The sequence below is a fragment of the Harpia harpyja genome, chromosome 13 (assembly GCF_026419915.1).
Source record: "Harpia harpyja isolate bHarHar1 chromosome 13, bHarHar1 primary haplotype, whole genome shotgun sequence".
Classification (NCBI taxonomy): Eukaryota; Metazoa; Chordata; class Aves; order Accipitriformes; family Accipitridae; genus Harpia; species Harpia harpyja.
The window spans coordinates 1,502,398-1,515,878 of NC_068952.1; the positions used below are offsets into that span (position 1 = coordinate 1,502,398).

The window sequence follows — 13,481 nt, forward strand, 5'->3', positions numbered from 1 at the left end:
TTATTTTTTTTGTTGCCTGGTTTCCTGCGATCCCACTGTCTGCCCAGTGTTTCCTCCCCAGGAACTCCGGTGCATTCCTACCAAACCTGATACAGCAGCAGAAGTTGCAAAGGTAGTGAAATCCCAGGAGTTTCCTGCAAATCAGTAGCTAAATAGAGGACAGAAAGCTACTCCCTCTTAATGTTCCTGCTGCGCTTAAAAATAAATCACGCACAACATTTATCAGACACCAGCAAATCCACATGGGCTCTAACTTCCAAAAGCCACATCCACGCAAGTCAGAGCCCCTCCAGCTCCTCCAGCAACCACTTGCTGGTGGTGGTGGTCCTCAATCCCCAGGGTTTCTCCGATGTTTTCACAAGAGAGATCTCTCTGCACGCCAAACCCAACAGCTGGGTGAGCAGCGAAGAAATGGGGTGGCAGCCACTCGTCCTTTTTGACCGGTGGTTTGGATTTTGGGTTCTCTATGGAAGGAGGCCGCGGAAAACTTCGGCCAGGTGGGTCCGGCCAGAGCGGGTGTTGATACTTGCAAAGATGAGCAGCTTCCCTGTCTGAGCCCAAATCCACCTCCCGAGGGGCCTCTCAGCTGCTGCTCGAATGCAGTGGGTAGGCTACTGCGGGTGGTCTGCCGAAACCCCACGCCCTGGCTTTATCCTTGAGAGAAACATTTTCCCTCACCGCGCTGTGCTCGGCTCTCACCATCACCACATCTCCATGTGCCCATTTCACCGCCCGGCCGGTCCCTGCTTCAGCGGGGTGAGCCATGCAAACAGGAGGCATCACCCCCAAAAAGACACATTTTCCCTGCCATCGGGATGCGCTGCACGTCGGGATGTGCTGCTGTCGGGATGCGCTGCCGTCGGGATGCACTACATGTCGGGATGCGCTCCTGTTGGGATGTGTTGCTGCCAGGATGCGCTGCATATTGGGATGCGCTGCTGTCGGGATGCGCTGCACATCGGGATGCACTGCTGTTGGGATGCGCTGCTGTTGGGATGTGCTGCACATCAGGACGCGCTGCACGTGCTCACGGAGGCTGAGATTCCAAGCAAAGAGCGCAAAGCCTGGCTGCTGGGCAAGGCCAGCCTGTCCCAGTAGCTGACTGGGACCACAACCTTTTATCGGGGGTTAGGGAGCCGGCAGTCACCCAGCTCGCTTGGGAAAGCTCTCCCCAAAAAGGTGGGTGTCAGCTGGTGCTGGTGGAAAAAAGCTGGGTGAGCCACAACTGGGGTCTGACCCAGTCAGTCCCTTCCCCGGTTCCTGAAAACTAGGAGAGTGCTTTGGAAATGCCTTTAAAATCCCCGCTTCCCGCAGCTGGCATAGGCTGATAAGCTGCCGCATCGCCTGGGGGGCTACGGGGGGCTGCGCTTCCCCCCTCCCGCAAGCCCTGCCAGCTCTGCCATCCCCCTCCAAGCTCGAATCTGTCCCCTCCCCAAGGACAAATGGCACCTCCGAGGGCCCCCAAGGCTTCCACATTCCTGCGAGATGACCGGGGCCATAAACCCCCATTGTATGCTTATGGGGTTTATGCATTTCTTTACCATTTCAAAAACCTGGAGAGGGGCTGGCTGGGTGGTAGGTGCTGTCCCTGCCATCCTTCTCCTTCTGGAGGGGAATGGCAAGATTAATAGTGGGATGGAGCAGGGATAAGAGCACAGAGGGTCAGTGATGAGCCAGAGGAAGGAATAACTGGTTGGGTGCTCGGGGACGGTCCCACCGCTGCCACCCTGGCCAAGCACCCTCGCAGCGCAGTTTCTCTGGGGGTTTTTGGCAGCAGCAGAAAGAGAGGATGAGGTCCACCTGGGTTCCTCTCAGCTCCTCTCCAACAAGGAGGACTACCAGGACAGCCTCGGCCATTGGCACCACTGGCCAAGGCTGCTCCAAGCTGGGCCAGGGGACGGGTCGGGATGTCCCGACCCGTGTTCAAACGCTGCCGTGTTAGAGATGGACCTTTCCCGCTCCCCGTCCTGGTGCTGTGGGTGCACGGCAGGGCCGGCTCCCAGCAGGGATCCAGTGCCATTGCCGGAGAGTCCCTGCCCGTCCTGCCTGCGCTAAGGCAGAGCATGTGCTCCAACACGCCTGGGATGAGTTAAGCATCAGGATACGCACCCGCTGCCTATGAAATCGCCCAAGGAGCTCAGCGGTGCCGCTTCCAGCCGGGCTCCTTTCCCTACAGCTGTGGTTTGACAGCGAGAGGGGGGGGGTGCTCGGTGCCAGCTGCAGCACCCATGGGTGCCTCTGCCCCCTCCGCACCCATCCAGCTTAAGGCCAAACCCTGACTTCAGCTTTTCCTCTCCCTGCTCCCCGCATGGCTGCACCGCCGAAGCCCAAGAAACCTTCCTCGTCCTGGGGAAGCCCCGGGAGAGTGGGAGCCGGGGGGGTGCACCCTGCTTTGGGGTGCCAGGGACCCACACACCTCCCTGCTTTTGCAGCTGGGGCAGGGTTACCTTTGCCGTGCAAGCTGCGGGGTGATTGCTTGCGGAATTACTCCGCCAGCGTTTTGGGTTGGGTTTTTTTTTGCAGAAGAGTTTTTATCTCCCGCTGCCTTTTACAATGTTTGCCAGGCAAAAAAAAAAAAAAAAAAACCAACCCAGCCCCACACCTCTAAGCGTCTCTGCCCTCGACTCCCAACAGCGCTGCCGCAATACCTGCCTCCCGCCGTCCGCGGGCAAGGGTCTGTGCGATTACCGCCAATATAATTATAAAGCGCTGGGTTTACGTCCTCCCCTCGCTGCCGCGCGAGTAGACTTTGGCCTCTGCCTGCATTTCAACCGCCCATCCCCACTCGAGGGGGAAGCGTGTGCAGGAGGGAACCGGGGTGCAGCTCCCCGGGTTGTGTTACCTGCTGCGGCACCCCAAAACGAAGGGCGCGTGCCGTGGGAAAAGCGGGGCGAGATGCTGGAATTGGGGGAGGCAGCAGCCAAACCCCGCTCCTCGCTTCCCCAACCCTATCCCAGGGATGCTGGGGAAGGAGACCCGGGGTGTTTGGGGCCGTGGGGGGGCCCCTTCGCACCCTCCAGCCGGGGCGAAACGAGGCCGTGGCGGGGCGAACGGCCGAGCCCACACCTTAGTTTATTTACCTGGAGGTGACCCGCTGGTGCGGCCAACCCCGGGGCTGGCTGGCTAACGTGTAACCACACATCGCCCGGCTATAAAACCGGCAGGGCTCGCGTAGCGGCTGTCCTCCTCGCTGGAAGGAGGAAGCGCACGGGGAAATTAAAATCAAAAGTAACTGTTTTGCAGGCTGCCCTGCAAAGGGAAGGAAAGCTTCCTTGCTCCCTTGCGAGCAAGGGAGTAAGAGAAGGGTTGCCCCTCCCCGGTTTTCTCTTTTCCCCATCATTTAAGATTTCAGGAGGATCAGAGTCGCTTCCCCTGCCTGAAAGGATCTATCGGGGACCCAGGGCTTGTCCGCAGGGGACGAGCAGCAGAATTCATCTGAATTGATGGTGAAAGCAGGTCAGAGGCTTGCGAAGCCCACGTACACGTTGGGGGAATGAGCTATGGTGGCTTTCACTTCATTCATGCCCGGCAGAAAAAAAACTCGCCCAAGCCAGGCATACCTCCGCCTGCCTGCAGAGGAGGCTAACCTGGTCAAAATAAGGCATTTTTAATACATACATTTCATTATTTTAAATTATTTTTCGAGTTGCTGTGCACAGAGAAGCCCCCAGTGACCCTACTTCTTAACTGCAGAAGAGGGACACAAAAACTTCAATACATTTCCATTTTTTCCCTCTGCATTTTTCAAGGTTTTGAATACCAACACCACAACCCTGCCCCAGCAAATCTGATGATAGAAACATTTACAGCCTGGCCAGGACGGCTGCACCTGAACGATCGATGCCTACGCTGCCACCGTTGCGGGGGGGGGCAATAATTCCATTTCTCATACGCTACAACACAGCACTCCTATTTTTTCGCCGCTATTATTAGCGCTGCCAGAAAAAAATCAAGCCAACAACAGCGGGCACAGCGTGCTTCCCTCCTCGGTAGGCTCTCCAGCGTGCTCAGCTCCGTATCTATCCCGAGGCCTCTGGCTGACGGACGGACGGACGGACGGCGTGCAGGCACTCGCACGCCCAGACCCCCCACCCTGGCCCGGGGCCAAGCGTGCGAGAGAGAAGGCTGGGCTGGGCTCTCCGGGGAGAATTCCTAACGGCAACCTCCTTCAACGGTTTCATGGAGCGGATGGGAACTTGATTTAGCTCGGGTTTGGGCTTTTTTTTTTTTTTTTTTTTGGGAGGAAGGGGGTGTCTTTCCAACGGAGGTAGCCGAACCATTGCATTTCGGTGGAGTGCTCTGGGTGCACGCGGACTCACCCACACGAGCGCACACGCGTGCCCACCCGGGAGGGAGGAAGAGCTGGCTCTGCAAAAAGGGAAGGACAGCTAGCTCACCAAAACCCCTGGGAAAAAAACCAACAAACTGAAAGCTTTGTGAAAACACACCTTTGGGATTTTTTTTTTTTCTTTTTACTTGTTATTTGTTTGTTTGCAGTTTGATAAGAGGGACTGGTTCCTCATGGGAGAAATGGAGCAGGAGATGGGCTGTGGTTCAGGCCGTGAACCTGGAAACAGGCTCACTTCCAACTTTATCTCCGTCCCCTGCCATATTTTGCAGGGTTTTCCTTAGGCTTTAGTGCTACCGGTGACGCGCTAAGGCAAGCTACGACTGAGCGCCCTGTTTTATGGATTCTCTGGTGGCTAATATAGGGTTGAGCTGACACTGCCACCCCTTCCCTTCATGGGATGCTAGCCTGCTCGGCGTAACCACCCATTACAGAAAGCTGAGCCAGAACTTCTCCACATCTGTCAAAATGGTTGGAACGGGCAAATAAACGTGGAAGTCTTACTGAGGACCTGCAACGCAGCCTTACCAAGGAGGCTGGCAAATGCCTGTGTAAGAGCACAGAGGGGAGGGAGGGGGTGGATGAGGCTCAGAGGTTGCACAAGCCTCATTTTCTTCAGAAACCAGGATAAAAAATGCCCCCTAAGCATTGACTTCAGACATGTTATCCAAGATCACCGTAGAGATCTGAGCTGTTTGCCCAGGGGAAAAATGGCCTTCAGCTTTTCACAGTCTCCTTCACATGTGAGTCAACCCTTCCCTGACTGGTGCTCAACCCCGTCTCCACGAAACGACGCGTGCCGCTACGCCCAGGCCAGCAAAGGAGGAACCAGGGCACAGGAAAGAGGGCATCAAAGGCAGGTATGGGCATCACACACCAGGAACCAGCTATTGGCAGCCAAGGCGTTTGTTTGAGGAAATCTCATGTGGAGAACAACCAGCAGAGCCAGCAAAAAAAAGAGGCCCTCCTGAGCCACATTTCCCTCAGCACAAGCTCATCCTCTGCCTCGGTCTCTGTTTGAGAGCATCGGCAATGCAGCTCGGCCCCTTGCAAGGAGTCACCGTTGCTCTGCCAAGTCTCACAAACCCCGTCGGCCCCGCGAGACATCTCTGCAATGGGCCTGGGGCGGTCAAGGTTGTGTTCGTTAGGGGGAACTCTACAATCTCCTTCTCTCTTGTCCTTCTGCCAACCGCCAGCTAAAAAGGCTTTCCCCAGCGGTACCACCGCTGGGTGCTCTTGCCTCCCTCCTCCAGCACCCCCACTTCCCTGCTTCTGCAGCGTGCCTCTGGCCAGGCTTACCCAACCCAGCGGGAAAAGTGGCTCAGGAAAAAGTAAATGGCCTTTTCCACATTGTTGCAGGGTTTTAAGCCAGACCCAGCTGCTAATCTGGTCCACGGCTGGGCTTTCCAGAAGGTTGCGTCCCTGCAGGAGCTCACCTCGAGCATGGGAAGGGGACAACCAACCAAAGCAGGAAAAGACCAGGGCCACGGCAGGGACGGCGAGTGCTTCAGCAAGAGCCAGCCCTTGGGATGGAAGGGAGGAGAGCGAGAACACCTGAACTACCATGGAAGAAACTCAGGCTGTGAAAGCACAGCCTGAACGTTCCCCGCCTGGGGTTTTAGCCCCTCAAGTGATTAATGCCAGGCTTGGGTAAAGGTGCTCGGCTTCCAGCCGGGGTGAGCTGCGCCCTTCCCCGGTGCCAAGGGCGCTGTGCTGGCTCACATCCGCCGTGCATCTGGCTCAACCCTGTTCTTGGCACTCTAGTGGCCTTGGACACGTTACAAGCACTTATGCATAAGTCTTAATAACAGTAAACACACCAATGTGAGCAAAACTATTAGACTCAATTGAAATATTATCATTCCCACTAATTTTGCCTTTCATTTTAATCACATCCATTCAGCAGACAGATGGAAAAGATTGTAACGAGGAGGGATCGGCTTCACACGTTCGGTTTTCCTCTTCCACTCTGGACGGGGCTGGGGATGTGACCCCGCCACCCCCTCGCTGCAGCTGCTCTGCAACTCTTCTAAGCTCTAACTGGAAATATCCGAGCCTGGTTTTGAGACAGGGACTGTGGTACCTGCCGAGGTTGAGATTCCTTGTGCCCCACCATCCTGCCCGGCAGCGAGCTGTGGCAGATGCTTGGAGAAAAAAATACAGGAAGGAGTCGGGAACAAGCCTACATCATTCACAATAAACCTCCCACCCTCCAGTTCATTTCTGGTTTAGGGAGTTCATGAGACAAAAGCAGCACCCAGGCATCGAGGGCACCCCAGGAATTTGTACAGTTCCTTTCTGAATTCACAGGCAAGTTCAGCTTCTGTAGTACTGGGGCAATGACTTCCACAACTCGCTCACACATGGTGCGACCTTCTTTTTACTTGATCTAAGCTTGCTACCCACACACCCACTGGTTACCCCTGGCCTGCAGGAAATGGTGAATGATTGTTCCCTGACCTTCTTTAGGGTTTTACAGAGACCTCACAGTATATCCCACCTCTCCACTAGACATCCTTTTATTTGATACATTTGTAAGAGTCACTCTTCTGCACCTCCGATGTGCTCGTTTGGGTGGCAACGCAGCAGATGACAGTGACTGCTGAGGAGTTCCCTGCTTTTTGGGAGCGTGACCTGAGCCTCTGCCTGCTCCACAGTAGCCAGGGGGAAGTTTGCTTTAACGTGTTAGAGGGTGAAAGTGCCCTGAAAGGCTGAAGTCCTCCAGCTGAAGCCTGAAGCGCATCTGAACATGGTGGATCAAAGTCATTCACGACAGCCATCTGTTGCCCTCACACGGGAGCACTGGGAACATAAATTTTTCTCTGTCTGTGAAGCACTCGGATACTCTAGTGAGGAGGTGCCAGGGAAAAGCCCCCAGGGAGAGGAATAATGCTGTCTTCAGAGCACGAAAAACTGCCAAACACGAGGCCTAAGGCCACACACTGAACAATGAGAAGAAACCAAACAATTGAAGCGCTGCTTTCTCCAGCTGCTTGTCCTATGCAATTTGGGTTCTCTGGGCAAGGGAAGTGCAGAACTGGAGGTCTTCGTGCAATAAAGGCAAAAATCTTTCTTGAACTCAGAAGAAATCTCCTTTTGTTTGTTTTTCAGAGCTGCAACCGCACTGGAAATGCAAACACACGCCAGCAAGAAGCTCCAAAAAACGCTCCCTCCGGAAAGGCACCGGGAGGCACCGGACCAGCCGGCTGCCCTCCCTCCCACCCATGGCTCTCCCCAGGAGCAGCGTCGATGGGGCGAAGGCTCCCTTTTCTCTGCCAACGTTGGCTTTTTCTGCTCAGAAGGGCGTGCAAGCGCCCGGCCGTGGTGGGGTGACGACCCTCCCGCAAAATCCCAACCCGTGACGCTGAGGGGGTCGGTCGGGAAGGGTCAGGTTAGGCGAACGCCGGCCGTTCCACGCCGTTCCCGCTCTCGTCCCACCGCGACGAGGCCGAGGGGCCGCACCTCAGCGCCGGGGCGCAGGCCCCAAGGCCGCGGCCTGCTCCCCCGTCACCGGGCCCGTGAGGCGCAAAGCTACCCCAAACCCCGTCAGGAAAGCCGGGGAGCCCCGGGGGTCGCTCCACGGAACGGGGCAAGCGGCCGAGGACGGCAGCTTCAACTCGCCTTCCCCTCTCCCGCCGCCCCGGGCCTCGACCCGGGCCTTCCCCCCTCGCCCCCTCAAAGACGGGGCGGCGCTCGACCTAACCCCCGCATCGGCGCTCCGTTGCTCTGGCCTGCCTCGACGACGCTCGGCGATCGACCGGGGGGGCGGGGCGTACCTCCTCCTTCCCTTCCCCCCGCGGCGAGCAAGGCGGCTCCGGCCCGCGCCGCCCGCCCCGCCGCCGCCGCCGGCGATGTCGAAGAACTCCCGGGCGGTGCTGGCCGTGTCCGCGCTGCTCTCCGTCGCCACCGTGGTGGCCGTACACGTCCAGCAGCGGCGGGAGCGGGAGGTGAGTGACCCGCCGCGGGGGGGGGGGGGGGTGAACGGGGGGGAGAGCGGGGAGGAGGAGGAGGAGGAGGAGGAGGAGGAGGGGGCGAGCGGGGTCCGCCCCCTACGGCTGCCCCAGCCCGCGGCCACGCCCACCGCCAGGGCAAGCCACGCCCCTTCGTTCGATGCCACGCCCCTTCGTTCGATGCCACGCCCCTTCGTTCGATGCCACGCCCCTTCGTTCGATGCCACGCCCCTTCGTTCGATGCCACGCCCCCCTCATCTGGAGGCTCGACCCGAGGTGTCTGGCCAGAGCCACGCCCCCCTCCGGAGCCACGCCCCCTCCGGAGCCACGCCCCCTCTCCAGGGAGCACCGCCCCTCTCCGGGAGCATCGCCCCCCTCTCCCGGAGCATCGCCCCTCTCCCGGAGCCCCGCCCCCTCTCCTGGAGCCCCGCCCCTTCTCCCAGAGCCCCGCCCCTGCGTGCGCCAAGCCCCGCCCCTTGCCCCATCTCTTGCCCGTGCCCCTGCTTCTCACTCGCCCACTTGCCCCAGCGTCTTGCCACCGACCTGCACTCACCCCCTTATCTCCCCCCTTCAGGGGCAAGCAGCTAAGAACTCCAGGGTGAGGCCCGTCAGGCTGGCTGCAGGCGGTGTTCCTCATCCCCGGCAGCAGCCGAGGGGGTTACGACGCAGGAAGGATGAAATCCTGCACCCTCCAAGCCCAAAGGCACCATCCTGGAAGCGTTCCCAGGGTTTTTCCTTGTCTGGCCGTGCTCGGTCCTCCGGCAAATGCGGCATGCTCCGCTTTTCCCGAGCTCCAGAAATGCTTCCCGCTGACGGGCAAAGAGCGGGGTTGTGCGCCGAGCAGCCTGCCCCGGCTCCCTTCTCCTTCTGACAGGACAGGCAGAGTGCAAGCTAACAGAAATACCCTGTGATAATTAAACAAGGAAGTTTTCTGTGCTATATTTACAAAAATTGGGTAATTTCTGGCAGGTACCCTTTGTGGAAGAGAGCCCTGCAGCCAAAAGTGGCAGGTCAGGTGATGGTGAGTCTCTATACAAAGAAATCCTGCCCAGGACTAAAAGTCGTCTGATTGCAGAATGGATAAGTTTGGGCGATGAGCGTGCAGGTTTAGACCCTGCTGATGAGCCAAATGGGTACTGATAGGAGGGCACACGTCTGAATTTTCCTACCCCGCCCTTATTTACAAAAATATCTAGAAAATGCACACAAAAAAAGCCTATGTTAAATGACTGTTGTTAAAGGTCTGAAGCAGTCAGAACTTAAAAACCACCAGAGTTCAAGTTGCTAGTCCATACCCCAGCTCAGTTGCCTGTTGCACGGGCTTTACGATGCAGTCGGTAGTTCCAGGATTACTTTTTTTTCCCTCGAGAGGTTGTCTCCATCACTACTTGAAAGTGATGGATCTTGGAGGATGAGACTGATCTGGGTAAGGAAAGAGGCAGGTTAATTTGCTGCAGAAGTTAGAAAACACGCCGAATGGGACGGGCGGTAGGAAGAAGAGGAAGGCTGGTCCCTTGGAGTGGCAGCAGGTAACGGCTCTGCATTTGCCAGAGCTGATATACATGCTGGGTAGATCACTTAAATTCAGATTTTTGGAGGTGGTTGCTAGCTAATTCAGTGTGCCTGCCTCGAGCCATTGAAGGTCTGGCAGGAATATGTACTAAATGCTCCTAAACTACAGCTGAAATAAGTGGAGCTGCACTTTGAGCATGTGCTCCAGGACAGCACATGCTCTGAAAAAAATCACCCTTGGGTGTTTCGGTGAGACACCGAAACTTAATGGATGTTTTTGACCTTCGTCTTTGGCTAATGTCTCTCCTTCATCTTGTAGAGAGACGGTGAAAATAAATTAGCGTTTACAAAACGTTCATATTCTATAGGGGTAGCAGGCATAAAACAGTTGACGGGTAAATAAGTAATGCCACCATCAGAGCGGGATCTGTGTATCATGAAGTAGCACCTTAGGTAACAGGCTGAACAAGGAATGTGAAACTAAACACCGAGTACCTGGTCAGGATCCGTGCCGAGCACTGAGCAAGACAGCGGTCCCCTGCTACGTAGAGACCGTGTTGTAACTCATGTGCAAAACACGGGTAAATTAAGGGCACGGCTGCAAGTTTGCAGTGTGCATTCTACCAGGGTACGAAATGCGTCTCTAGTAACAGGAGCGGTGGATCGGCCAATGAGTTGATATGGTTAATGCCCTCTGGTTGCTTCGTATATTCCTAACGATAGCAAGAAAGAACACAGGGACTTGCTGCCCTTTGCCTGTTTCTGTTGCTCTCTGCTGTAGCTGTTGCTTGGTTTGCAAAATTACGTTAAATTGCTTTGGTTGTTACACGCGAGGTCGCTGCTGCAAGCTTCTGCCTGGGGAGATCGAGATGGAGGGCTCAAAGGATCCAGTTGGTCAACGACAAAAACCTTTTGGGGGACAGATCCAGTGTCTATTCTTCGCTATCCTTCCTAACACCCAGGCACGGGCACAGCCGGTGAACTCTGCGTAGGGAACTCATGACTGCAGAGGTGCCTGAAGAATTAGAAGTGATCCCAAAAGCTGAATTTGATGCTAATCTGTGTATGTTTGCCGGGATATTATCATTCCTCAAGATGCTGCCACTGCAGAAGTGAAGCCAAAATGCTCAATTCTTTTTTTCCAGCAATCAGTTCAACTTAATCTTAAATCGCTATTCAGAAGTGCTAAAGCTGAAAGCTTATCTTTTATAAATGAAATCTGAGATTTTCTCTTTATAATTCTTCATGTTCAAGTCAGGGAATAATGGCTTCAGGTTTAAGGGACCCCGTTATTTAGATAATGTAATGGAAATAAGTAATGTGGCTATTCTGCAGTCCCGGCGTAGGGATTATTTCAGGTTTATCTTTATGCACATTAATAAACTTTTGACTTCTAGAAATTGATATGCCAGGCACAAAGTGATTTGAGCTTGCACGCATTTATCTAAACTGATGCAGAAGACAAGCAGGCTGAACTTCTGAGAAGAGAGGAAGGTGAGAAGATCAGAGCTCTTTCTCACTCGTGATACTCAAATTATAAAGGCATTCACTGTCTGAAAGATTGCAGAATAGCTGTGTTTTGTGAAGGAAAAGGAATTACATTCTTTATGTAATTGTTCAATTACATTGTACCTCCCCAAGTCTTTATTGTTATTAGCTAATAGTAATGAAATAATGAGTTTATGAACTTTGTCTGTAGCGATTACTAATTTGTAACCTGAGTTCAGTTGATGGAAGCTGATGGGAAGGAACCGTTTTTATTAGATTAACTTCCAGAGAGAGTTTTCGTTATTGGCTGACATATGTGTCTGTGCATTTTCTTAACAAGATAAAATATTTCTTAAACAAAACCTTTCTATTTTAATCTTGACAGGAGAAATAAGTGCCTTTGAAATGTGCAGTTATTGGCATTCTAGATGAGGAGTAAAACACTCCCAAGTGAGAACTTGTCAAATAATAATCACAAACATCTTCTAAAAGGATTCAGGGTCAGCTTTCAAATAATTTGCAGGTGCATTTTGACATCATTCAAACAGGTCAAATAAATTATTCATCTTTTTTTGCCATTAGGCTAAATAATTTATTCATATCTCCAGTATCCAGTAGCTAACCTTGGTACCTGTGAAACTTTCTCATTCCTGAGTCCAAGCTGAGCATGAGCTGGTAAATTAGGCAGGTAGATAATGCTTTAACTCAACTTAACTAAAGATTCTCGTCTTTAGTTGGGCTAAAGCACGACTGCAATCACACAGCTTGGTTTAGATATGAGCCAGGGTTGGCTCTCAACAATCATTTCATGTTTTTACTCATTTATAATATTTCTGTCCTTGTGTATCATATTTTCTGATAAGCTTATGACTGTTGCTTTGAAATCTATTAAGTGTCTGAGTATCTAAAAGCGTATCGCCTGCCCGAGGAGTTCAAGCCAAACCACCAAAGTGGACTGGGCATCCCGTGTTCTCCTTTGCGCTGGCACTTGTCTCTGGTTAGCCAGCTCTGGGAGTTAAATCAGCAGAGTATGATTTGCTTTGCGAAGGCAAAAAAAAGAGAGGTGAAGGTTAAACGTTTCACCTAATTATCAGAGTGAAAAAAAAACTTCCAGGTAGCAGAGAGAGAGAGAGAAAAAAGGATATGGAGGAAACAAAGAGCATCTGGGATTTTCTTTGAGCTTTTTACACCCATGGTGGGGCTTACTCACCAGTTTGAAAACTGCTGGTCTGTGTTGCAGGTGTTATTTATCATGAACGTCTTAGGTAAAGGGGATATTTTTTGAATGAAGTGCCTTGCTTTTCCAAGAGCTCGGCATAAGCAGGTTATGGAACTTTTATCAGCCTTGCAGCAAGAGTTTACAAGGTATTTTTTGAAGGGGAAGACATGAGCAGAAAGAAGCAGATGAAGACACCTGGCAGTTTTTCTTAAAATCATTTCCAGTTTGCCACCAAGTTCTCTCCAAGCAGAGGAGAAGTTCTGGGGAGATTAGTTTGATTTGGTAAAGATTTAGGGCAGAGGTAATAGGATTTTATAGATCATGTCCATCCTGTCTAGCATGGGAATTACGGGTGCATAGCATTTATTTGCTCAATAGCTTTACCGCTTAGTAAACCCACCCATCCGAAGTGAGTACAAATAAAGCACTTTTTGGTGTAGTACCGTTAGCTTATCTATATCAGATATCAGCTCCTGTAGTTTTAGATTCCAACCAGGGTAAGTGGCTGTGGCTACAGACGGTGGCAGAGGACTTGCAAAGGCAGCATGGTAAACGGCCCTGGAGGAGGGATTAGAGCCTGGGTGGGGGTTAATCGCATTCAGCATCCAACGGGCTGTGATAAACCCTGTCCCTTGTGTTTTCAGAGGCTGCACAGCGGAGTTCTCCGAGATCTTGAGCGTCAACGTCAGAAAAAGGAGAATATTCGCCTGCTGGAAGAGCAGATTGCTTTGACAAAGCAGCTTATGGAAGAAAGAGAGAAGGCGCGAATGGAAGAAGGGTCCCAGCAGTCCTAGGCACAGACCTGAGGTTTGATGAAAGACGTTTGATGAAAGACATTTGGAGATCCTTGCTATCTAACTACTTGCAAGTGTTTCAGCAAGCCGAGGTAATCTGTGAAAGGCTGTTTCTTTTGTATAGGTTATAATCGAGTCCCAACAGCTACAGGGCGGACACAAAACATTTC

General features: G+C 53.2%; 1 protein-coding gene across 1 annotated transcript; it reads left to right on the forward strand.

The window, feature by feature from the left end:
* The first annotated feature begins 8,132 nt into the window (after positions 1 to 8,132).
* On the forward strand, positions 8,133 to 13,395 carry LOC128150129 (protein PET117 homolog, mitochondrial). The gene is made up of 2 exons (XM_052806059.1): positions 8,133 to 8,295; positions 13,162 to 13,395. The coding sequence occupies exons 1-2, from the start codon at positions 8,200 to 8,202 to the stop codon at positions 13,309 to 13,311; spliced, it is 246 nt and encodes an 81-aa protein (XP_052662019.1). The 5' UTR covers positions 8,133 to 8,199; the 3' UTR covers positions 13,312 to 13,395.
* The last annotated feature ends 86 nt before the right edge of the window (positions 13,396 to 13,481 follow it).

Coding starts and splice junctions, on each gene's coding strand:
- LOC128150129 (XM_052806059.1), top strand. CDS start 8,200: ATGTCGAAGAACTCCCGGGCGGTGCTGGCCGTGTCCGCGCTGCTCTCC. Junction 8,296..13,161: donor AGCAGCGGCGGGAGCGGGAG/GTGAGTGACCCG, acceptor TTGTGTTTTCAG/AGGCTGCACAGCGGAGTTCT.